The sequence below is a fragment of the Eublepharis macularius genome, chromosome 7, assembly GCF_028583425.1.
Source record: "Eublepharis macularius isolate TG4126 chromosome 7, MPM_Emac_v1.0, whole genome shotgun sequence".
NCBI lineage: Eukaryota > Metazoa > Chordata > Lepidosauria > Squamata > Eublepharidae > Eublepharis > Eublepharis macularius.
The window spans coordinates 67,101,186-67,126,590 of record NC_072796.1 but is presented as its reverse complement, the minus strand read 5'-3'; the positions used below and the strand labels follow the sequence as shown (position 1 = coordinate 67,126,590).

At 42.6% G+C, this 25,405-nt stretch overlaps 1 protein-coding gene across 5 annotated transcripts in view; it reads left to right on the top strand.

Annotated features, from left to right (window-relative positions):
• The window catches only part of RALBP1 (ralA binding protein 1), a 41,208-nt gene that overhangs the window by 4,396 nt on the left and 11,407 nt on the right, over nucleotides 1–25,405 (top strand). For 3 of the 5 annotated variants that reach the window (XM_054984392.1, XM_054984390.1, XM_054984391.1), the window contains exons 2-5: nucleotides 11,390–11,686; nucleotides 14,404–14,862; nucleotides 17,081–17,430; nucleotides 23,750–23,911. In XM_054984392.1, the coding sequence (XP_054840367.1) occupies nucleotides 11,443–11,686; nucleotides 14,404–14,862; nucleotides 17,081–17,430; nucleotides 23,750–23,911 (1,215 nt within the window). In that variant the 5' untranslated portion in view covers nucleotides 11,390–11,442. The remainder of the gene's footprint in view (nucleotides 1–11,389; nucleotides 11,687–14,403; nucleotides 14,863–17,080; nucleotides 17,431–23,749; nucleotides 23,912–25,405) is intronic. The other 2 variants (XM_054984393.1, XM_054984394.1) reach the window with 1 other exon arrangement.

Below are 25,405 nucleotides of genomic sequence, written 5' to 3'. Positions count from 1 at the left end.
ATAATAAAAAAGTAGTTGGATTCCCTGAAACATGCAAGAATCTTTATTCTGTGTTATAAGAATAAACAATAATATGCTATATTGTATTCAATGATACTACATTGTTAAAGAGTTCAGTGTTTTCAGTGGTGTAAACCTTAATGTAGTAGTATCCAAATATGCTGGTACTATTGTGACTCTGTGAGAGCGTTTTTCCGCCTTCAGCTCCCCCCCCCCCCGCCTCTAGGCAAAAATTAAAATAGTATAGGGTGCAGTAGATTGCAGTTCTTTCACTAGTATTGGGTAAAGTTGCAATTATATTTTTTACTTCCATAAATATACCAAATAGTACAATTTAAAATGCTAAGTTATAAATGCTTTACCTAAGTGCTACATGTTACATTGCTAAATGAGTAAAAGAATTTTAAGTTTGATAAAGAAGTAAGTACTGTATATATTGCACTTTCCCCCAACATTTCTCCCCCTCCCCCTGCCAGGGTAAAGGCATTTTTTTCCTGTATGGTTTTCAGTTTTTGGAGATTTTACATTTGTAGTTTTGTAGCGTGATAAATATGTAATCAAACACTTGCAACTCTTTTTTCATATTTATACATTTGTATATTTGTATGAAATACCAGTTTTAAGAACATGCATATTGCAACATACCTTAAGTGCAGCCAACTCATATAAAATACTAGTACAAATAACAACACGGTGCTTATATACTGCTCTTCTAGACCGATTAGTCTAGAACATAGCTGTGAACATAGTCAAAGTTATTATTATCCCCACAATACAGCTGGGGAGCTGAGGCTGAGAGGCTTACCCAAGGCCACTTTTTGAGCATGGCAGTAGAGGGATTCAAGTCAGCAGTGCTAATTCGTGGAAGGGAAATTATTTACGCATGCGTAAAACGTAGGCGGTGGCAGGCTGGTTGGTGTCTAAGGAGAAGAGTATTTTATTAATCTGTAGTTTAGTTTAAGGGTTTTTTTTCTTTTTTCACTAGTTTATGTATTGTTAGTGTGTCTTCTTTTTAGAATTTTTTTAATCCTCTGTTGTCTGTAACTTTTATGTTATTGTTTATAGTTTAAATAAAGAAAAAATCCATTAAAAATAGAAATACATGGCTATGTTTCCCAAAGAGCTCAGCCTCTCTATAAATTGATTATTGAGTTCACCCTTGCCTGTGAAACTTCAGTAGAGGGCCTTTGTGGGACTTTCATTAGCAATACTTACAGTGTGATTCATCTGGGAATTAGGAGGTGCCTTAGTAATTTTTATGCAATGATGCTGTTTTTTTTTTTAAATGAAACTTGTTCTACCAGTATGTAGTTTACATATGCCGTACTTTTTGAACCAAGAAGACAGAGTGTACTTTACATAACTGCGTCAGCCTGAAGGCAGGCGCTTCCAAGCAGGCTTCTAGTTTGCCTTAAGAGAATTTCCAGGTTCCATGGTGGAAATAGACTGTGCACAGAGACAGAGATGTACAAATGTCTTCAAATTTTAAAGCCATGAGGAAAGTATGGGTTGAGGAATGGGTATGGGTACTGTTGGGATGGCAGATATTTTGGGGGGGGGGGAATATGCAATGCTTACTTTCCTGTCAAACTTACTTTACTGCTTTAACAACATAAAATGTGTAATTTATAATGTTCCATATGTATTTGGTATGGAATTTTAAAATATATATGCTTTACACTGCCATCCTAAGCAATGTAACACCCTTTTGACACCATTGAAGAACATACTGGGGAGGGGGGCAGTTTGGAGAGTTAAATAATTCTAACTTGATCTTTAGAAGAACTGCTAAAATTATCTCTTCTCTCTGAAAATTTAGCAGGCCTGTTTGAATATCTCTAGGTCAGTGATGACCAGTGTGGCAAGGGTGTATCTATCCATCTATCCAGAAACTCCAGATCTGGGTTTCAGGGATCCCCAAAAAATCCAGGACTCTCTAATCCTGTTAAGACAGAGCAGAGAAACCTGGTTTTATTTTGCCATTATTCCCTAGGGGAAAACTGTCTGGAGGCTATCAAGGGGGCTGGAGGGGGCAGTTTTCAAGCAAATGCCAAATTTGCAGGGAACCTACTCCTGACTGTCCTCTAAAGACCTGCCAAATTTCAGGAAGAGCGGACCCTGGGGTCTAGTTCTATGGGCTCCTGAATAAGGTGTCCCCAACCATTCTCTGTTGTTGCCTATGGGGGAAACATTTCTAATTGAGCTCTCAAGCACAGTTAGAAGGGGCAAGACTGTCAGTGTCCAAAGGCACAATACCAAATGCAAGCTCAACCCAGAGAAAGCCTGACAGACCCAAGTTGAAGTACCTCCAAAACCCTAGTGCCCCCTGGACAAGCTGCTCGGTCACTCTCTTATGGGGGAAACATTTCCAAGCAGGTGTTCAGGGGGAAGCACACAGGGACAAGGTTGTCAGTGGCCAAAGGCACACTCCCAAATGTAAGAGGAATTCCAGCAGAACCAAACTGTAGCAAGGGAATGGATGGAATCCCGCCAGAACCAAAGTGAAACAAGGGGACCATCATCAAACCAAAGAACCATATAAAATCAGAGCAGTTGAAATGTTTCCCAGATTTATCTGGGGAGCTGGATCTGGGTTCCTGGATCAGATCTGAGATTCTCTCATTTGAGTCAGGAAAGAAGGATTTAGCCTGATCAGCAAACCCCTCACTCCCCCCCCCCCGAATCTTGGATTCAGATTGCTCCCCTAGGGAGCACCTATTCAGAAATAGCTGTACCTATTATAATAGGATGCTTGGTTTGGAAGTTGGAATCTGTGAATATTTTGAGATTGCCCACTTCCCAAGGCAGCCGTTTTGTGGTAATGCGTGCTGCACATTTTCACATTACAAAAGAGTCCATATATGCAACAGTACTAGGGACCTCTGCTCTGGGTTGTCAGGTTTACACTAATTAAAAACAAAGCATAAAAATCAATTAAAACCAGCTTGGAAAAAAAATCACAGTCTTCCATAGAACATGCATTAGAATTTAGAGGATAAATTGTTCTATCTTGATGTTATTCCCATCCACTTTCAGTAATAAACCAATTTACATTTGTCAGGATCCTGGACAGATCTGTGTTGTATTGCCTGTGTAGTATTTTTTTAAATCAACAATGTATGGGGATAGGGGACTTCTGAGAAAGCTCTGCCACTCGTGTAGTCTTTTACTTTTCTCTCTGTGGGTATTTTTTCCCTTCTAGAAAAGTCAGGAGAGGATGGATTTGAGTTGCAAGCTACTAGTTGCAAGTACCTAAATATGGTATTCCTCCTGTCAGTATTGACATCTCACTTGTGGAATGTTCTTCCCCTCAGAGCTTTTCTTTTAGGTGCCAGATAAAAATGTTTCTAGTTAGACTTTTAATTAAGAGATTGACTTTTTAAAACAATTTTAATCAGGAACTGATATTTTAAGCTGTCAGTGGTCAGTTTTTATGCTGGGCTGGGTTTTTAAAGATTGATTTTAATTAATATGTTTTAATGTTTTTCTATTTTGTAACCCATCTCTGACAAGTTTGTAAAAAGGTGGCAAAAAATTCTAAATAAGTACAGACCAGTAGAAATCATTGTCACTCTGACTACATTCAGCTATTCATGATGCTTTTCTCAGGCTGCTCCACCTTCTCTGCATGCTTTTCCTCCTTGCTAGTGATGACCCATCAAGCAAGAACATGTTTCAGAGACTTCAGCCTCTCCCAAAGGCAAATTTAAAAGACAAGAAAGAAAATCTTTGTGTGTGTAAAAGATCTGTTTTTTTTTTCTCAGAGAACAGTCATGTTGGATAGAATTGAGGAAGGAGGAGGGTGGCTGGCAATGACCAAGAGAGGTGGAAGGCCATAATATTTAATCAATTAGCACTGGAAAGGGAACTGGTACTTTATAAACTTTTTTAATATATAGGTATCATTTATATATTTCCATTTTTTGTTAATAAAAAACCTTAAAAGGGAAGGGAGACTGAGGTATCCATAGACAAGAACAAGGCGAGCAAGGTGGTAGCTTGGCAATTGTCGTCGTCCTTCTGTGCAGCCCCACATTGGGACTGCGCAGGCGCAGGCCAGCCGCAGAAAAGATTTTTCTAGCTTCCAGAGATGTGAAGGGGACGCTCAGACCCACCGCGCATGTGCGCCAGTGTTCCCGCCAATTTTGAATGTATATATATATCCGAGCATCCCCGCCATTCCCTCAGTTCTTTTTTTGCCGCTGTTCGAAAAGGTTCTTATTCTAGCGTTACTTGTTTTCTCTCTGTGTCTCTTCGGAGTTTGTTCATCGTGGATTGTGCTGTACGATATTTTCCTGTGTTCCATCTTGTGGGAAATATCATTCCGAGATGTCTCAGACAGCTTTATTTAAGAAATGTCTGAAGTGCAGCACGAAGATGACCCACTCGGATGGCCATGAGCTCTGTCTCATCTGCCTGGGCGAGGGGCACATTGTGGAGCGTTGTGTGGTGTGTATGGCCTTTACCCCGAAAGCGAGAAGTGATCGAAAGGCCAGGCTCCGGGCTTTCCTGTGGGATGCCAACCTTCTCCCCCCCAAGCCGTCGGGTTCATTGGGAGACAAGCCCCACTCCGCCGCTCCATCGCCGGCACCGTCTCGGAAATCGCTGGAGCCGCTCCCCTCGGAACCGACGGGGCAACCCGTTCCGGAGGGCCGATCTGACTCCGGTTCCATGGATCGTCCTTCTAGCCGGAAGGCTAAGAAGCGTTCCACGTTGAAATCGTCTTCGAAGCCATCGTCAAAGACTTCGGCCGTCGAGGCTTCTTCGGAGCCCCCATCTAAAAAGGCCAAGTCCAAGTCAAAAACCAAGGGTCGTGTCCCATCTCCGACCCCGACTGTGCGACCCGGTTCGCCATCCAGGCCGGTTCTGATTGACGACGACGTGGTGAGTCTACACACCCCGTCGCCTCCTTGTACACCTCCTCCAGCACTATCGGAGGACTATGTCCCGTTCCCGCCACTCTCGGAGCCGTACCAGTCGTTTGAGCGTTCCTTGCCATCCGCTCCGGCGCCGTCTGAGGTCTCCGTTCCGATGCAGCCTACCCCATCGGTTCTGGCGCCGTTTCACTGGCCTGCTCAGATGCCCGCTCCTCTACCTCCTTGGCAGCCTGTCCGTGGGCTGGGGAACATGACCTCCTGGCAGGATTTTGTGGCTTGGTTTCAGCAATCCGTTCCCTTCCTGCAACATCCATCGGCTCCGCTGTCTTCCGCTCCGGCTCAGTCAACCATGCAACCTGCACCTGCTCCTGCGGCTAGAGTGCAATTGCATCCCTCGGTTCCCGGGCCTTGCCCATCGGCTCCAGCGGGACGTCCAGCTTCGGTTCCGACGCAGACCCGGCGGAATTTTCTGACTCCGAGGATGAGGAAGGCCTAGCATCCCCATCCGATTATTCCTCGGATGTGGCTTCTGACCCTTCCCCGGATGACACCGTAGGGGAGCTCCGTTCGTCGTCCCCAAATGACGACTACAGAATGTTCGCCAAGCAGATGGTCCGGATGGCCACGGCGCTGGAGAAAGATGTTGCCTCCACGACCTCCAAGCCTAAAAGCAAACTGCTGGAGGCGTTGTATTCGGGATCCCCCGCCTCGGTGGTGTTCCCTCCTGTGGAGGATTTTGTTGATAATGCTCTTGCGCTCTGGCAGACCCCGGCATCCCTGCCACCGACGGCAAAGAAGGTCGAAAGGTACTATTGTTTGAAGTAGGAGGACTGTCCGTACCTTTTCACTCACCCTAAGTCCTCTTCCATCGTGGCGGAGGAAGGTCAGGCTCGGTTCCGATACGGTTCCTCTTCGGCTCTGGCAGACCGGGAGGGCAGGAAACTGGATGGCATGGGCAGGAAGCCTTACTCATCCGCTTCCTTAGGATTCTGCATAGCAAATTTCCAAGCTATAATGGGGTCCTACAATTTGTTCTTGTGGAAACGGCTGTCCTCTTATCTCTCCGACCTCCCAGAGGATCGTCGCCACCTGGTCAAGGCCCTTCAGGCTGAGGCTATGAAGCTGTCAAAGCAGCAGATGACAGCAGGCAAGGACGCCACCGACTCTGCAGCGCGTGCAATGGCGACTTCAGTGGTCTTGCGTCGACACGCCTGGCTCCGGTCCACGGCCCTGCCACCGGAGAAGAAGGCGAAGGTGGAGGATTTCCCGTTTGAGGGGCCCCAGCTTTTTTCAGAAAAGACGGATGAGTCCCTCTCGCTGATGAAAAAGAACCAGCAAACGGCCAAGTCCCTGGGAGTCGCTCCTTCGGCTCAGCCATCAGGACCGAGGTATCGTTACGGTCGGTTCCGATCCTACCAGACCCCTTACCAGCCATACTAACAGCGTCAAGGATGGTTCTTCTCGGGCCAGTCATATGGCCACCGATCCTACCCGACCCAGCAGCGTCATTCTTCCAGGCGCTCCAGCTGGTCCAAGAGGAGGCAGCAGCCCCCCTCACCTAAACCCTCGACATCCGTGCAGAAGCCTTCTGTCTTCTGACTAGGCCTGGACGCTCCCCAGTTGGCCTCCAAGGACACTGTTGTTACTGCCCGCTTCTTGGACAGGCTTCGGCCCTTTTTGCCCTGTTGGCAACTTATTACCTCTGACGCTTGGGTCCTGTCTATTGTGGCCCGTGGTTACAAATTGTTGTTTTCTGATGCACCTCCTCTTTCACCCCCTCCCCGTTGTTCTTCATGTTGGGATATTGTTTTACATAATAATGTTATGGAGTTGGTAAACAAAGGTGCTGTTCGAGTGGTCAATGTCGCTACTTCCCCTTGGGGATTCTATTCAAGATACTTTCTCGTAGATAAGAAAGATGGAGGGTCTCAGCCCATTTTAGACCTTAGGGGCCTTAACAGCTATTTAAAGGTTGAGAAATTTCGGATGCTGACCCTGACAAGGCTCATAGAGCTCTTGGAAGTGGGCGTCTGGCTAGCTATTTTAGACTTGAAAGACGCTTACTTCCACATCTCCATCTTTGAGGGCCACAGAAGGTATCTGCGGTTTGTCTATGGGGATTCTGTATATGAATATACAGTATTGCCTTTTGGGCTGGCCTCGGCACCCAGGGTTTTCACAAAGTGCATGGCCACTGTGGTGGCATATCTGAGGCCAAGGGAATGCTTTATCTACCCCTACTTAGATGACTGGCTCCTGGTGGGACCCTCGGCTGACTCTCTCCGGGATCATGTTACGCTCACCTTGTCCGTACTAACTAGGTTGGGCTTAGTGGTGAATTGGGACAAGTCTGTCTTATCTCCGGGCACAGCCATTAAATTCATAGGGGTCCATTTCGACTCGCCACGGGGAAGGGCCTACTTACCCCCGGATCGGTTGAAAAGGCTTTCCTCCCTGGCCCGTCATTTCATGCACAACCAGTTCCAGCCTGCCCTCTTGATTCAGACATTGCTAGGCCTTATGGCCTCCTCCACAGGGGTGGTCTTTTTTGCATGGCTGCGCATGAGGCCTCTACAAAACTGGTTCATCCGGAGGTTCAACCCCCTCACTATGGGCCAGTATCAGAAGTTCTCCATCCCCAGGGTGATACAGCGTTCCTTGGCCTGGTGGACTGTCCCTGAGAACCTGTCCGAAGGTTGTCCTTTTGGCCCCTTCTTGGCAGAGGTCACTGTCTTTACTGATGCCTCCAACTTGGGATGGGGGGGTCGCTGTGGGCAGCTGTCAGCCCAAGGCATCTGGTCCCCGACTGAAGCAAACATGTACATTAACCTCTTAGAGCTTAGAGCGATCCGTTACTCCCTTGCTTCTTTTGCAGATGTCATTCGGAACAAGAGGGTTCAGGTCCTGTCAGACAATACCACGGCCTGCTACTATCTCAACAAGCAGGGAGGAAAGGTCTCGCTCAAGCTCTGCAGGGAAGCTGCGACTCTCTGGAATTGGGCCATTGTCAACAACGTCCTTCCCAGGGCCGTTCACATTGCTGGGGAGCTCAACACCGCAGCAGACATACTGAGCAGGGTGTTTTTGCCTCAACAGGGCTTACCTCCACCAAGTCTTCCGCACATGGGGTACTCCACTCATCGACCTCTTCGCCACGGCCCACAACAAACAGGCTCCACTGTTCTGCTCTCGGGCCGGTGTTGGCCGTCGCTCGCTAGGGGACGCCTTTCAGATACCCTGGTCCCCAGGTCTCTTTTATGCCTTCCCACCCTTCCTGCTCATGCACAAGGTCCTCTCCAGGGTCAGGGCCTTCAACACCCACTGTATCCTGATTGCCCCTCGGTGGCCTCGCCAAGATTGGTTCCCTCTCTTACTCTCCCTTTCACAGGGACGATGCCTAGCGCTGCCACCTGCCCCGAACCTGTTGATCAGGGACGGGGTCAGGCACCACAATGTGGCGGTTCTGAACCTGGCTGCCTGGCTCCTGTGCGCTCTGGCATAGGCCTCTCCTCAAAGGTTCTTAAGGTTATTCTGAATGCCCGGAAACTATCAACTCGTCTATCCTACCAGAGGAAGTAGTCCCGATTTTCCGGGTGGTTGGCCCCCAAGGGGATTTCTCCCATTGATTGTCCCTTACCTATCATTCTGGACTACCTCCCGGACTTGTGCTCGCAGGATCTTGCCTTCTCGAGAATTAAGGTACACATGGCTGCGATCTCTGCTTTCCATGAGCAGATTGATGGGAAGACCATTTTTACACACTGGCTTTCCAAGCAGTTCCTGAAGGGCCTATTCAAGACCTTCCCTCCTAGGACCCCTCCGATTCCTCAGTGGAGTCTGTCCCTGGTACTCTCCCAACTGATGCTCCGGCCCTTTGAGCCCCTATCCACCTGTCCCTTGCCTTTACTCACACAGAGTAACTGCCACCTTTCTGGTGGCAGTCACGTCATCTAGACGGGTAGAGGAGCTGTCTGCTCTGAGGTGTGACCCTCCCTGCAGTTTTTCCCTGGTACGGTCATGCTCCACACTAGTATGGAATTTCTGCCCAAGGTGGTCTCCAAATTTCACCTGCAGCAAAAGGTGGTCCTCCCTTCTTTTTTTCCGACACCCTCGTCCCCAGGGGAACGGATGCTACACACCTTGGATGTGAAACGTGCTTTATTGTTTTATTTACATCGCACCAAATGTTTTAGGAAATCTCCTGCTCTGTTTTTGTGTTACTCCGGCCCTTGCAAGGGCTTGCCTGCTTCTGCCCAGTCCATCTCTCGTTGGATTGTGTCTACAGTTAAACTTTGTTATCAGCAAGCTGGAGTCCAGTGTCCTTTGTTGCTTACTGCTCACTCTACTCGAGCACAAGCTGCTTCTGCTGCCTTCCTGCGAGGACTGCCGCTCCGGGACGTCTGTCAAGCCGCAACATGGTCCACTGCAGACACTTTCATCAAACATTATCCTGTGGTCGTGAATGCATGGCGTGAATCAGCTGTTGGCACGGCTGTCCTGCATTCTTTGTTCAAGTAGACACACCCGCCCCCATTGGTGAGATGCTAGTTATTCTCCCAATGTGGGGCTGCACAGAAGGACGACGACGATAAACAGGGTTTCTCACCTGTAACTGTTGATCGTCGAGTCTCTTCTGTGCAGACACACATTCCCTCCCACCTACCCCGCTGTGAGTGCTTGGTTGACTAACTTGGTTCTCCGGCGGCTCAGGTGAACTGAGGGAATGGCGGGGACGCTCGGATATATATATACATTCAAAATTGGCAGGAACACCGGCGCGCATGCGCAGTGGGTCCGAGCGCCCCCTTCACATCTCTGGATGCTAGAAAAATCTTTTCTGCGGCTGGCCTGAGCCTGCGCAGTCCCAATGTATGTCTGCACAGAAGAGACTCGACGGTCAACAGTTACAGGTGAGAAACCCTGTTTTTCCCTCCACTGTCTCCCCATCTTCACCCCCTCCCCCTTATTGTACCTGTCTAATGGGAAATGGGCTGTATACTTAGTGAGGCTTTGTCAGAAGCCTGGCAATACCAGAAAGTTTGGGATAGCATCTGGAAATTCTTCTTGGAGGTAGAAAAGTAGGCAACTGTGATGTAAGAACAAACTCTGGTATGTAGCATACGCTTGGTAGACTAACCAGGGTTTGTTCAGCAAACTGATTTAAACAAACCAGAATTTGTTGTGACATCTGGATGCAGCTTTAGGCATTTTGTCCCAGCAAAAACCTAATTAAAATAAAATCAGTAAAAAACAACATGAGTAGGGTATCTGAATCTAGAATCAAATATCTGGGAAATTGTGGAAGTGGAAATGTGGGTGATAGTACATTACACTCTTCTAGCTTGACCTAGGTACAGATTTTCTGATACATTTTTGTCTTGTGAAACTGGCTGGTTTTAGTGAAATTGTCAGTTGCAGAGTGTTTTCTGTGGCCGAAACTGTCTGGACAATCTGACAGAGATTTAAAGTGATTATCTACTTGAGATTGGCAGTTTACAACCCATGAGCTGGATGTGGCCTATGAATTCCAAATTTGGAGCCTGATGACAGATCCAAGATTTTCGCTATATTGTCCAATGAAGATGTTGTCTGGTTGTGCTTCTGCTCGCTTCTCACAACAAAGCATACCCCCTTTGTGCCACCACATAATCATCATTGTGTTGCCAACAAAAAATGGTGCTTGCTTTCAAGTGGCAGGGCTAGAACTGTGCTAAGAAGGAAAGAGAGTACATATCCTGCCACATCCACAGAGCATATATCAAAGTATAACAATATTTGACCTCTCAGGAAGTTGCACACTGCTGCTCTAACCAATTATGAAAACTACAGCTGCATTTAATTGAATTTTTGTCATCTTCTGGGCATGGATCAGGGGTCACTGGGGGTGCGAGGGGGACATATTTGTGAATTTCTTGCATTGTGCAGGGAATTGGACTAGATGATGCCGGAGGTCTCTTCCCACTCTGATTCTATTTCTATGATTCTATGAATGTGTTGAAACATTTATATCCTGCTTTTTCCTTTGTAGCTCAAGAGGGACTTAAAGTTTGCTCCATTAAAATAATAATCATCAGATAAAACTATAAATAAAAATAAAAATTCATTCCTGTGTCTCCAGTTTTAAGTGCATGGTTGCAGTTTAATTACAGATTTCTGATCTTGCAGCTGTGTGTTATTGTGAGAAGTCCTATTGATATGATGTGGCTTATTCTGTTATTTTGAAATAAGGGACAAATCTACTTGTAGTGCAGAATATTTTGTATTAGGGTGTTTTGTACTAGGGTGTTGCACTTTCTTTTCAATGTACATTTGTATATTGTGGAATAAGAGTGTGGATTGATAGCTGTTTATAAAAGAAAATTTAAGCAAACCTTCAGCATTTCTAACATTGATTAAATACTTTCTATTGATTTTAACTGATGTTCACCGCCCAGAGACCCTGAGGATGGGCGGTTTATAAATTGAAGTAATAATAACAATAATAATTAATGTATTGTGTTCTTTTGTTGCAGGCAGTATGGACAGGTAACAGGATATTGCTTTGCTGTGGGGTCAGAGAGTAAGAATGACGGAGTGCTTCCTGCCTCCCACCAGCAGCCCCAGTGAACACCGCAGGGTAGAACATAGTGGGAGTCTTGCCCGGACCCCAAGCTCTGAAGAAATCAGCCCAACAAAATTCCCTGGATTATATCGAACTGGTGAACCTTCACCTCCACATGACAGCCTGCATGAACCTCCAGATATTGTATCTGATGATGAAAAAGATCATGGGAAGAAAAAAGGAAAATTTAAGAAGAAAGAGAAAAGAAGTAGGTCATTTTCTTCCATTTGTATGATAGTTCTATGCAACAGTAGTGTTTTTTTAATACTTTACTGTGTGCTTCAAGACCCTGTCCCAATGTGTGCGGTTTTAAAAAATGCTCTCTTTACTAATTGATTTTTATCTATGTACATGGTACCATCAATGTAAATAGAAATTTGGTTTTCATTTAATTACTTTGAGAAGAAAAAAATACCACTTTTCAATATACTTAGCTGAATATAATCATATGGATATAACACTGATTCATAATGGTTATTAAAAATTATTATAATATAGAAATGCATTTTTAATGCATGTGAATTTGTTTCAGAACTTTTGTCAGTATCCTTGAGCCTAAGCTGATAGGACTGCTTGAGTTACAATGAAATGTCTATGAAATATCAAATATAATGAAATATTTATACCAGTCTTTAAAAAAATTGTTTCACCATTCATCAGATTTCCTGTTTGTAAAATATTAGAGCTTTCATAACCCCTAAGTTTTAAAAGTAGTTGCAAATGGGAACATTGACATTATAGGATCTTTACTTTAAATGTAAAAAGTTGCCTTTCATCTTGTGCCTTTATAACAGGCCATCAAAATGCAGCTATAATTTTGTGTTACCAGAATGGCCAATAGGCATTCAGGAATAATAAAAACTTTGAGCCACAAATTATGGGTGTAATATTTCACTGTCACTTTACTTACTGAGTTTATTGATTAGATAACTTACAGCTGTTGGTTCAAAGTCTGACATCTTTAGAGAAGGACAGAGGTGAAGATTATAGAAAGGTCAGAGTACAGCTTTATTTTTTTTATCCTGCTTTTCTCCCCAATGGGCACACAAAGCAGCTTATCAAAAATATATTTTAAACAAATTTACAAACAGTGTAGAAAAAAACCCCAAAGAAGTAAGCAAGACATCCTGGTGTGTCTACCAGGTCAATTCAGCTGATCAAGAGGTTCTTGTCCTTAGATTCATACTCCCAGCCACAATCTGGCTATCAATACCTGTATCAGGAGAGAGAGAAAAAAAAAACACTCAGCCTACATCCCTCTTCCCTCAGTTTACCTTCCTTAATATCACGTTAAATGCGTTTGGGGGTGAAGGAACAGTAACAAGGAGGGTGAAATTTATGGAGAGAGATGATGGGAAAACACTTGGTGGTCAGCAGCAGGTGCCATCAGTTTATGTGCAGGGATAAGAATCTATGAGTTAAGAGGAGAGTTTAACTCTTTGTTGCAGACTGAAGAAAGAGAATTGGAAGTAGAGACTAGGGAAGAACTGGGACAGTGGCAAGAACTAGACCTCTGGCACAAGGGGGGGGGGGTGGGGAGTTTAAAAAAATCACAGTTCGAGTCTTGGTTGGTCTGAAAGCATCTTGATTTTCATCTTCTATTATGCATACTTCTGCAAAGGTGTGCCATGGTTGTACAGTTGTAGCCACACATCCATCTTTTAATTCCAGGAGGTCTATATCTACAGTGAATATGGAATCCTTACTATCACTTTGGCAGCTTGTTAACTATGCTGCAACATTAAAATAGCCCTATGATGTTATCCATGATGTTAAGAGCATTCAAAATTAAACATTGCATGCAATTCCCCTCCCCCTTTCCTATTTTAGCACATGTGCTGTGTTTCATGATGGGTGTGTATTTACAAAAAAAACCCCATGTAATTATTTTCCTGTTCTTGCCTACAGGATAGGCAGGGCTAGATACAGAAGAGGTGTAGCTTTTTAGATTCCTATGCATCTGTTTCAGAGGCAATATAGTACCCGGTAATTTGCAGCGAAAGTAATATTTGTCTTATGACAGTAGAAATGAAATCTTTAATAATCCACACAAGTAGTTGGTGATGTGTCAGGATGCTTGGGACAACTTTGCCCGTTGAATTGAAAAGTAAGTTTTTTTTCTTTCTTTAGAAGGTGTGCATTTATATTGTAGAATATCTGGATTAGCCTGTTCTCAATGAGCGGACAGTTAAGTACTCTCAAATGCAGTCTTCCACATCTCATTGAAATTGAAAGCAAAACTGCCATTGATTTTAAGGATTGATCAGTATCCTTTACATTTTTTTCAAGTATGCTTGCAAAAGCAACCGATTTAAAGCAGTGTGAAACTTTAGTATTTACTTCAGGAGCATATAACAGTAGGAGCAGAGAGCATATACTAGATACTGGTTTCCAGGGGCTTAAAAAGAGCAGATATGTAGGGTTTGTACCTGTCACCTGTATGTAGCATTGATTCCTGGTTGATTTTGAAGTATATATTGAAGTATTTAGTGATATATATCTTCCAGCTTCATATGGAAAACATCAAGACTGCAATCCCAAACCTATTATTAAAAAAGAATCCCATGGAAATCAGTTGGATTTAACTTCATACTAGTATCTGAAATACGTTCTATAGCTTGGAATGCAAATTTGCAGGAAACATCCATGCTTAGATGTCAACAGATAATCCAGTGATTCTACCTAACAGATCATTCCTGAGAAATCTCTAGAGGTGTTTGTATCGGTGTATGCTTCCCCCCCCCCAATGTATTTTCTTTGTGGAGTAAATATACTAGAACTGGCCTTAAGTAAACTGTCCTGTTTAATGTTGCAAAAGGTAAAGTGTTTGGTAGTTTGCTCAGCATTGCTGTTTTGTTTTTTACCTTTTCTGGATTAATTAAATATTTGTTATTTCTTACCATTTCACCTTCTTTCTTCAAACAGCGGAAGGGTATGCAGCTTTCCAGGAAGACAGCTCTGGAGATGAAGCCGAAAGTCCATCCAAGTTAAAGCGCTCCAAAGGGATCCATGTCTTCAAGAAGCCGAGCTTTTCGAAAAAGAAGGAAAAGGATTTTAAGATAAAAGAAAAACCTAAAGAGGAAAAGCACAAGGAGGAAAAGCACAAAGAGGAAAAGCATAAAGAGAAAAAATCAAAGGACTTAACAGCAGCAGATGTTGTCAAACAGTGGAAAGAGAAGAAGAAAAAGAAAAAACCAACTCAGGAGACAGAGATACCCCAGGTGGATGTCCCTAGGTATCGACCTGTGTTTGGCATCCCTCTGGCAGATGCAGCAGAAAGGACCATGTTATATGATGGCATCCGCCTGCCTGCTGTTTTCCGGGAATGTGTAGATTATGTAGAGAAATACGGCATGAAATGTGAAGGCATCTACAGAGTTTCAGGTACAGTGGCCCACTTGATGGAAGATCTTCTATGCTTTTCCTCATAGTGTAACATAGTTGGGGTCTCTAGGTCTTCCACTCCCTACATTCAGTAATTGGTGTAGCTTTATGTAACTACATAGATGTTTGCAATTACTCTAAATGATATACTTCCAATCATTTATTACTAGCTCTGAATTTGAGACTGAAAGGCTATTGACCTGAAAGTATAATTGGAAAAGTTCCATGAATAGAACAGCAGAAGTGGTTAAATGAAAAAATAGAGCAGTTTATCGACTTCATTGAAATTTGCATTCCCTAGCATGGCACTTGTGATTTTCAAGCAGTTTTCTCAGCCATCTGTTTGCTGAATGCAGCTGTAAAAATAAACAGTTTATCCTTTGTGACAAGGAAAATTACAGTGCAGTCCTATGCAGATTTTCTTCAGAGTAAGCTCATTAATTTCAGTGGGCTTAGAATAGAGGAGCTCTCCACAGGATTGCAGTGTAAACCTGTGGCTCCTCTTACCTGCAGTCTTACAACACTTATTTTGTAGTAGTCCCAGTGGCTTTGTTGAGACTGTATTGGTATAAATTGTTTGAGGATCATAGCCATAGGCATGTAGTTAGAGATATTGTGGGGCTACATATTTTATTAGTGGAGCTTGTCATAAATTCTCATTTATTTTGTCTGTGAAGATGCCTTAAGTAAAATAGTGATCTGACAGACAGGAGAATGAAAGAACGTATTTTTATTTTATTTTTTGCTTCTGTGCTGCTGTTTTTATTTCTTCCAAAAGAAATTTATATCCAAAGTGTTTGTTCATAGGCATCTTGAAAAAGAAGAATGTAGAGCAGCAGTTGAAGATTACAGCTTGAATTTGAAGAAAACACCCTGGTAGTAAAGCCAAGATAATTAGCATTTTCAGTAGTTGCATAGCCTCGACCTACATAAAAGTAACAATGATTTCAGTCATTTATTCAATTATACAGCTGTATTTGGAATTGTGAATGCCACCTGTGAGAGACAAATCATGCAAGTGATCTAAATGCAATGCACATTTTGTTTTGACAAGAAATGAACGCCACATTCGGTGGCAGAATTTAGAGATAAAACTGCACTGGAAGTAAATGTTTTGAAGATGTCTTATGTGTGAACATTCTAGGTTAGTGCTACATAAATGCGAAGGCAGTCACTGTACTTGGAAACCCATCATTTTTCCTCTATGGTCTTTAATATTTTGAGTTTCCTAATCTTTTGTCCAGTCCCTGCTCTTGCATGTGCAAGGTAGTGAAAAGTATGGTTCTGCTGGTAACAAAATTGGGTACTTCTCCTTCTCTAGGCTTGTGAGAGAATTCATGAGCATCAGAAACCATTCAGGCAAAGTCAGAACTATTCAAAGAAGCAAGACACTTTGATTAAATGGAAATATTTTATTACAAATTAGAAGCATGGACCAAAAGATGTTCACAGAGTATTTGATCAGTAACCTGCAAGATAGCAAAAAATTCCTATATGGGTCCTAAAACCAGATTTTACAGCCCTCAACTGAACTCTTATTATAGGCATAATCAAAATCTCAGCTACTGCAAGACTTAATAGTCACTGATCATATAAGCAATTTACTGTTCCTTTTGTTTTGCTGTGTTGATTTCCTGGATTCTTCTAGTTAATTAGGTTGGAAAGAACAGCTGTGTGCCTAGCAGTAAGTGTGAGATAGGGAAAAAGTGTGTAGCTTCGACCAAGCATTAGGCAAACAATAGGTGTTATCTCTTATTGCAATACTGACTGCTGCTTTAATCTTTTAGCAGCACTGTCTAAACTGTGGCTGGAGACGATTCATAAAAGGTATATGAGAATCTCTCAAAGCTGTGATTGCTGCTCTGCAACTGAAACAGACACTATCTTTGTAAGAAAAAGAAGATGCAGAGAGAGATTCTCAGTGGTTGCTTCGCAGCTTTCTTCTGCCTCTTTCAGCAAAGTCTGAACTCTTTCTGGGGGCACTGTAAGACTTCTTGGCTTAGTAAACAAGGGGTGCAATTTCATGTGTATTACATTTCTTTTATAGTATTTGGATTAGTTTTTAATAAGGTTATTGCCCCACTCTAAGCTTCTGCGGTTAAGGTGTGTTATATAAGCCTGGTTTAGATGACAGCTGTCCGGAGTAAAAAGCCGCATAAGTGTATTGTACCTTTGGTTGGCTAACTTTCTCTAAAACTCATTCTGGATATTTTAAAAGGGATTAAATCAAAGGTGGATGAGCTGAAAGCAGCCTATGATCGAGAAGAATCTCCAAATCTCGAGGAGTATGAGCCCAACACTGTAGCCAGCTTGTTGAAGCAGTACCTGCGAGAACTGCCTGAAAACTTGCTTACCAAAGAGCTGATGCCCCGCTTTGAAGATGCCTGTGGGAAGAGCTCGGAGGCTGAGAAAGTGCAAGAGTGCCAGCGCCTCCTGAAAGAGCTGCCTGAGTGTAACCTTCTCCTGATTTCCTGGCTGGTTGTGCACATGGACCACGTCATTGCAAAGGAGCTGGAAACAAAAATGAACATCCAGAACATTTCCATAGTACTCAGCCCTACTGTTCAGGTACACACAACATCCTGCATAATCTGGGGTGCTGTCTGCCATGGTGATAGAAATCACTCTGCCTAATATTCTGCATGTGTCACAAGTGGTCCAGAAGCCCTAGATATGCGTAATGCATTGGTGTTGCCAAAACGAAGCAGAGCTGGGTGGGAAATTGCCTGGGAACTATGTGAAAGCTTCTGAAAGCTTCTTCAAAGGAAGAGGGGCATTAAGTGGAATAAATGAATTATGATCCCTAGAAATGTATTGTTGAAGACTTTCACGGCCGGAGAACGATGGTTGTTGTGGGTTTTCCGGGCTGTATTGCCGTGGTCTTGGCATTGTAGTTCCTGACGTTTCGCCAGCAGCTGTGGCTGGCATCTTCAGAGGTGTAGCACCAAAAGACAGAGATCTCTCTGAGACACTGTGACACTGAGAGATCTCTGTCTTTTGGTGCTACACCTCTGAAGATGCCAGCCACAGCTGCTGGCGAAACGTCAGGAACTACAATGCCAAGACCACGGCAATACAGCCCGGAAAACCCACAACAACCATCCCTAGAAATGTTTTTTTTTTGAAAAAAATTTTATTGGGTTAGAATCCGTTATTTTTACATTTACATTCAATTTTCCCCAAATTTTTCATTTCTAACCCCCTCCCTTTCCCCCCCTTTTGTTGACTTCCAACAGTTTTCCAACCCTTTGTCCCTTTTCCCTTACTTCTATTAAATTTCTCTATCTAAAACAAATACATATTCTCCATTATACTAAGCAGTACATCCTTAACTACTTTTCTTATTGTATACCCAAACTGTAAGTCTTTGTTTCCATCTTGGATAAACAATTTATCCCATTTTCCAATTTTGAATATTTCTATATATCATAAACCTATATATCATAAACCATAAAAATCTTACACATTTAAATCAAACAATTTGACTTATTCTCTATGTATTACTCATTCTATCTTTTTATGGTAATTCTATATAACTCTCGTCACATAGTCAATCAATTTGACTCGTCTATACATTCAGTTTGGTGCATTATACAAATCTTATCAAAGAAAGAAAATATTGTTGATTACTCAATCCGTATATTTAATCCTTATCCTTAATTATTTTCTATCAATATTCTATTTATTAACCAATATATATCTATATATATATCAATCTGTTAATCTAACTGCTTATAAATTCACATTTATCTCTTCCCCCCCCCGGTAAAGTCACCCCCTCTACATTTTATTATACTTCAGTAGTTCTCAAACTGCCACAGTTTTCCTCCCACCTCCCATTTCTTCTCCAGATATTGTTTCAGCTTCTCCCAATCTGTGTTAAACTGCCCTGAGTCCAGATTTCTCAGTTTTCTTGTCATCTTGTCCATTTCTGCCATGTACAGCAATTTGTAGGTCCAATCTTCAATAGTTGGCACTTCTTGTACTTTCCATTTTTGCGCATACAAAAGTCTAGCTGCTGCTGTCATATAAAATATCAACGTCCTATGATGGGCTGGAATTCCCTCCATTCCCAAGTTTAGTAGCAGGAGTTCTGGGTTCTTATTTATTTGAAATTGTAAAATTTCACTCATTTCTCTTATTATTTCCCCCCAGTACTGCCTAGCTACCTCACACGACCACCACATATGATAGAGGGAGCCCTCATGCTTCCTACATTTCCAGCATTTATTAGAAGTGTTCAAATTCCCTAGCGCAATCTTCTTTGGTGTCATGTACCAACGATAAGACCATCCCTAGAAATGTTGACAGGTGCCAACAGGACAGCTTGGGTGGACCCATCCATCTATCTTTTGGCTTCAGTTTGCATAATTCAGACCACTGTGGCACTGCCAGATAGCAGATGTTCTGCAAACATCTTGATTAGGAAGATGAGCCAAGCCACCCAATGCTAAATGGAGTGTGAAGCAAATCTTTTCACTTATTTTCACCTGGGGATAGAGAATGAGACAAAGTAGATTCTTTGTTTGGTTATATATCTTAATGAAAGTAAAATCAGTTCTGAATAATGTAAATTCCTCCTGTATCATTTTAAAGGAGGTCCACAATTCGGTCACCTTCCTTTCAAAGTTTTCTATTTAGTACAGCTAAATCTTCAGTGTGTACTTTTTAATTGCTTTCTAAATTGCTGAAACTTCCGAAGTGAATTTAGTCTTTAATATGTATTTATTTACATTATTTGAGGTCTGCCTTTGTCATTGAAACGCAAGGTGGATTCCACAGTGTAGCTGAGATGGCTTCAATAGTAAAGGCCACTATCTTTAATATTCCCATAACAGAGTCAGATTCCTCTGCTATTTTGGTTTCTTTTCAGCTTTTGTTTTAAAAGCATGCAGGCATGAGAAGGGGATACAGAAAATTTTTTATGTGGTAGAACCCCACAGCACACTTAAATCAGAAGCTGGACTCTTAATGGGTTCACTGACATTCTAATCTGTCCTGGGAGCTGAGGATTTGTGTGTGTGTGTGTGGGTGGGTGGGGGGGGGGGTTCTGCCTTCCTTGTCACATTAGTCCTAGGATGTGCCCAGTTAATGTCAAGGGGGATGGGAAAGGGGCTTGAGAGTTCCAAATTCTCCCTTGAACTATTTCCCTCCCTTCACAGCCTGGAGTGGGTAGCTGGGGGCCTCCTTCTAGCCCTTTTAAAGATAGCATTACTCCTCATGCATGCTTGAAGCAACTTACTTGTTGATGCATCTGGGATCTGTCCCCAAGCTACTTCTGAAGATGCTGCTTATCAGCTCTAGTGTGGGTGGTGATTTCTTAAAGAGGCAGTCACCTGCAGCAGCCTTGTCTTTTGGTGGCTCCCAGTTGATCTTGGAGATTTCCCTAGTCCCAGACACTCTGCTGTGTTTTATACCCCACCAGAAGTCCTACGTTTAAATCATTTGGTGCAAATATCTTCAGTTAAAAAAAGAAATATTGGACATAATGACCTGAGCTGGATGGTCACAGTGTAACTTGCAAATTTAATCACCTGACATGAGTCAGGCAGAAAAATATTGGAGTAGGTGAATTTGTGGCACTTATTTTGCAGCACCTTAATTATATATCTGGGTTCCCCGCAAAATACTAGTCCTAGATAAAGTTACATACATAAGGATTATTATCGCTTTTAATTAAAATGTTCCAGAACCACACATCTTAAAAGGTTAAACAAACTTTGTTCATTGCCTATAAATTAAGACTTTAAGCTCCTTTCACTTCCAGCTAGAACTCAGCTGCTAAACCATATACTGGAGCCCAGATTATTGGCAACCATTATATCTGCCTGCCCAGTCTCATGGTGATATCATAGAAGGTTAGCCAATGGCATAAGGAGAGATTGGGTAGTTAACAGTATAGGAATGAAAATAATCAGAGGATGATGAAATCCTGTGCAAATGAATCTGTGCCCTTTATAAACCTTCAACACTCAAGTTTTTAAAATTATTTTTAGAACTAAGAGTACTCAAGATTTAAAAGAAAATCTAGGCCAAAGCATTACTACAGACACTTTTGTAGGAGGGATTTAAGCAACCCGGCAATAAGCGGTGTCCAAAATAGAAGCTTTTAAGTATATCTGACTCTAAACAATCACTGTTTTAGTAATTTTATTTAATCTGTTTATTCACTAGCAAAATCAACAGTGCTGAAGAAAGTCTTCAGGATAAATTGCTGTTTTATGCAATTTGATTATGTTATACTACATTTTTAAAAAAATAAATGCTTTTCATTGTTAGAATTTAAATGATATCCAGTTCAGTACTGGCATCCATGTAGGATTTGTTTTTGGAAGTTGCGTGATGAATTCATTGGGATTCAGTGTCAGTGAGGCCCCTTTGGGCACTTAGGATTAGGTGATGTTCCTTGAGGCCTTTTCACCGCCAACTACAGTTCGCCCTGCCTTCCTTCTTATCAGAGATGACATAAATGAATGTAGCATGGTCATGCCTTGTCAGGTCTTGCTGCTTATATATGCTTAAGATATCAAGTGCAATTAAAGTCAGCTTTTTCTGTTGACTTCAGATCCCCTTTTAGATGTTAATATGGCAGCTAGGTATCAACATAAATCAAATTTCAAGATGAGTAGTTCTTTTTGGTAGTTTCCCCGTGGGGTTTAATGTGCCTGACAATCAATGAAAGATCTTTTGGAATAATCTCTAATAGAAGATTGTTTAAAAGGGCAGTTTCATCATGTCATCTTGAGAGATACAGTATGTTACTTAAAAGGCTTTGTAAAAGTAATATCATGAAATTAGAACTTTAGTGTATCTGGAGATTCTGGTATTGTGAAGATTAGCATGTTCAGAAAATATTTTGCATGCGCTTCCTGATGTATTGATTTTTCAAAACATAAAATTGACACAGTTGTCTGAACGTCAGTTTCTCAATCATGTGTATGAAGCATGTGAATCTCTGAGGACTTCTAGTATGCAAAAAAAAATCAGAATATGATACAGCTATAAGGACCTTGTGACCTTCAGATATGTGACTAATAGCATATTTCATATGTTAACAGTTTCTATATAAATTTGTAGGAAAAACTGTATGACAGCCCAAACAACATAAATCCAATGGTGATTTTTAGGTAAAGATTAAAAAACTGAAAGATGTTGAGAGGAGAAAGAGAAGATTGTCAGAAAGGTTCTTGCAAGTTCTCTTTTTGATCTTATCAGACTCCTAGAGCTCTGTACCAGAAAGTCATTAAACCTAACCATGGCCTCATGACAGAAATTCTTCACACATCAGCCTTGTATAGGTAACAACAGTCAAGGCATGTTATGCCATAATCTCGGAGAAAGTGAACTGCAGAAAGGTGTTTGCAGAGAGCTCAGTGTTACTTGCACAAATGAGTCAAGCCGAAGATTATACAGCCTCCCGCCAAAAATGGTATGAAAAATTGTAAGATCACTTGCCTAATTTCATCTGGGTAGGGAATTTTTTTCAGCCTCAACACCAGAGCTTTCCAGAATCCAACAGTAGAGCTTGAAGAAAGCCAAGGCCCAAGAATCTAGTAAGGATCTAGTATTTATAGTTTAGGACATCTTTTCATCCTGCAGTTTTTAGTGTTGTCAAGTTGACACTGATTTCCTGAGATTATACCTGGAAAAAAAAGTGTGTAACATGTTGAAGATGGAAGTGTTGGCCATTGTAAATTTTGGTTGTTGTGGATTTTCCGGGCTGTATAGCTGTAGTCTTGGCATTGTAGTTCCTGACGTTTCGCCAGAAGCTGTGGCTGGCATCTTCAGAGGTGTAGCACCAAAAGACAGAGATCTCTCAGTGTCACAGTGTGGAGAAGATGTTGGCAGGTAATTTATATCTGCTCAGGAAAGTGGGTTTGGGCTGAGTCATCCTGTAGGGAGTTTCCCAGGGTGTGGAATGCTAATGGAGGGAGGCATCACTGTATCCTGAGGAGGTTCTTTTGCATATGGATTGGTGCTTGATATGCTAATCTTCTCTGCAGGGCTATTGTGGGATGTGGAGTATTTCGTTAGTCTGGTGTTTTGCAGGGCTGGAAGCCATGCTGTATTCATTCTTAAATTGGAAGTGTTGTCAAGTATTTTAGTGTCCTGGAATAGGATACTGTGTCCTGTTTGAGTTAGGCTATGTTCAGCCACTGCTGATTTTTCAGGATGGCCAAGTCTGCAGTGTCTTTCCTGTTCTTTTATTCTTGTCTGGATGCTACACTTTGTGGTCCCGGTGTTAACTTGTCCACAGCTGCAGGGTATACGGCATACTCCTGCAGAGGTGAGGGGGTCTCTACTGTCTTTTGCTGAACGTAGCATCTGTTGTATTTTTCTGGTAGGTCTGAATACTGTTTGTAGGCTGTGCTTTTTCATAAGCTTTCCCATCTGATCAGTGATTCCTTTTATATATGGCAAAAACACTTTTCCTGTGGGAGACTGTTTTTCCTTAGTTGTTTGATTTGTCCTTGGTTTACTCGCTCTTCTGATTTCATTTCTGGAGTAGCCATTTGCTTGAAGTGCGTGGTTTAGATTATTAATTTCCTCGTTGAGAAAGTGTGGTTCACATATTCGTCTTGCACGGTCTGCTAATGTTTTAATTGTAAATTTTGTCTATGTCCAAGTAACAATGTAATGAATGAGAGGAAAATGCAGAATTGGCCAATAACCAAATAAATAATCATACTTGAGCAGTGGATTATTTCATACAAGATTCTTTTCTGAGTCTTTAGATAGTCAGCTAGTTCATGCAAGAACAATTTTTTCAAGATTAAGAAACTGGTTGCATGATGGGTATTGTAGGGTTCTCTGGCATCCATAAAATAGGTGTTTGCAGACAAAGCATTCCTCTCTGAAGTGGTGTTTTGACTTTGTGTTTTTTCAGATCAGCAATCGTGTCCTGTATCTTTTTTTTACTCATGTTCAAGAGTTCTTTGGAAATACAACTCTGAAGCCAGTGACAAAGCCTCTTCGTTGGTCTAACATGGCAACGATGCCAGCACTGCCAGAAACTCAAGAAAGCATCAAAGAAGAAATTAGACGACAGGTTGGTCTTCTCATTATTAAATCCAATGTTGTATTGACAAGTGGCCTTAATTGAGGCAGTTGTGACTTATAGGGGTGTGCAACCTGAAAAAATTCAGGTTTCCTGCTTTGGGTTTACCTGAAGCAGGAAAAACATTCTGAAACACCCAAAACCCAAAGTGGCAAGCCGCTTCGGATTCGGGTGTTTGAATCGCTTCAGAATGCTCCCTGAAGATTCGGAGCATTCCAAAGTGTTTCAGGGTGCTGGGTTTTCTCCCAGCACCCCCACCCCCACTGCCGGTTTAAAGGACAGGCCCCTTTAAACCATCAGCTGGCAGGCGGCTGGGGGGGATCCCCCTGGCCGCCTGCCAGCTGATAGTTTAAAGGACCCTTTCCTGCAAGCGGCAAGAAAGGGCCCTTTAAATTATCAGCTGGCAGGTGGCTGGGGGGATGATAGCCACGGCTGTCATTTGAGGGGTGGGAGGGCCCTTTTCCGCCTCCTCCGCTGTTGTGCGGACCTGCAGGACAGCGGAGGAAGCCTCCTCTACCCCAGCATCAGAGGGAAGATAAGTGGGGGGGGGCCTGGGCTGGGGGGGAAACTGGGCTGTTTAAAGGGCCCTGCCGCTTGCAAGCAGCAGGGCCCTTTCAAGTACCAGCTGCCAGGCGGCAGGGGGAGATCCCCCTGCTGCCAGCCAGCTTATAGTTTAAAGGGACTTGCTTCTAAGAAGCAGGTCCCTTTAAGCTATCAGCTGCCAGGCGGCGGAGGGGGGGATCCACCCTGCCGCCTGACAGCTGATACAAGGGGCCCTTTGAAGTTGTCCCAAAGCAACCCGAATGCTTCGGGGAAGCTTTGATTCGGGAATCCCAAATCTTTACAAATAGTGTCTGATTCGGGTATTTTTTCCGAATCAGACACCCGAAGCACACACCCCTAGTGACTTATAGTCACATTATTCATTTGTGGTAAATTTTAATAACCGGAAGCAGTAGATTTATTCTATGATTTTTAATTAGGAAGAAATGAGGCTTTTATAAATTCACTCATGTTCTAAGAAGTGTGGAAATTAACTTTTGCACCATGAAACCAATAAAGACCTTGTATGTTGTGTTTGCTTAAAATTTCTGCTGCTTGTACCACACTTGGTCTTGCTGTTTCTACTCAAGTTGTCTTTCTTTTCAAGTTGTGCTAACACTGAAGCTGAGGACAGATTTCATACTGATTGGAAGATGATCTCAGTTTTCTAAGGAATGACATTCTCATAGAATAGAGCTAGGCTTTAGCTATAGTGCCAAGCTACTCATGTAGCTCTGTCTTAAGATGGGTCATGGGAGGAAGGGCCAGGTTTATTTCTGTGGACATTTTACATCCCACATTCATTCCAAATTTGAAGTGGATTACAACATGTTTAAAACGTTAAATAAAACAGAAAATCACGGTAGCCAGCAACAAATAATCTTAACACAGCACTACCCATTAATACAGCCCAAAGCCCATCTAATCATCATAGAATAATTC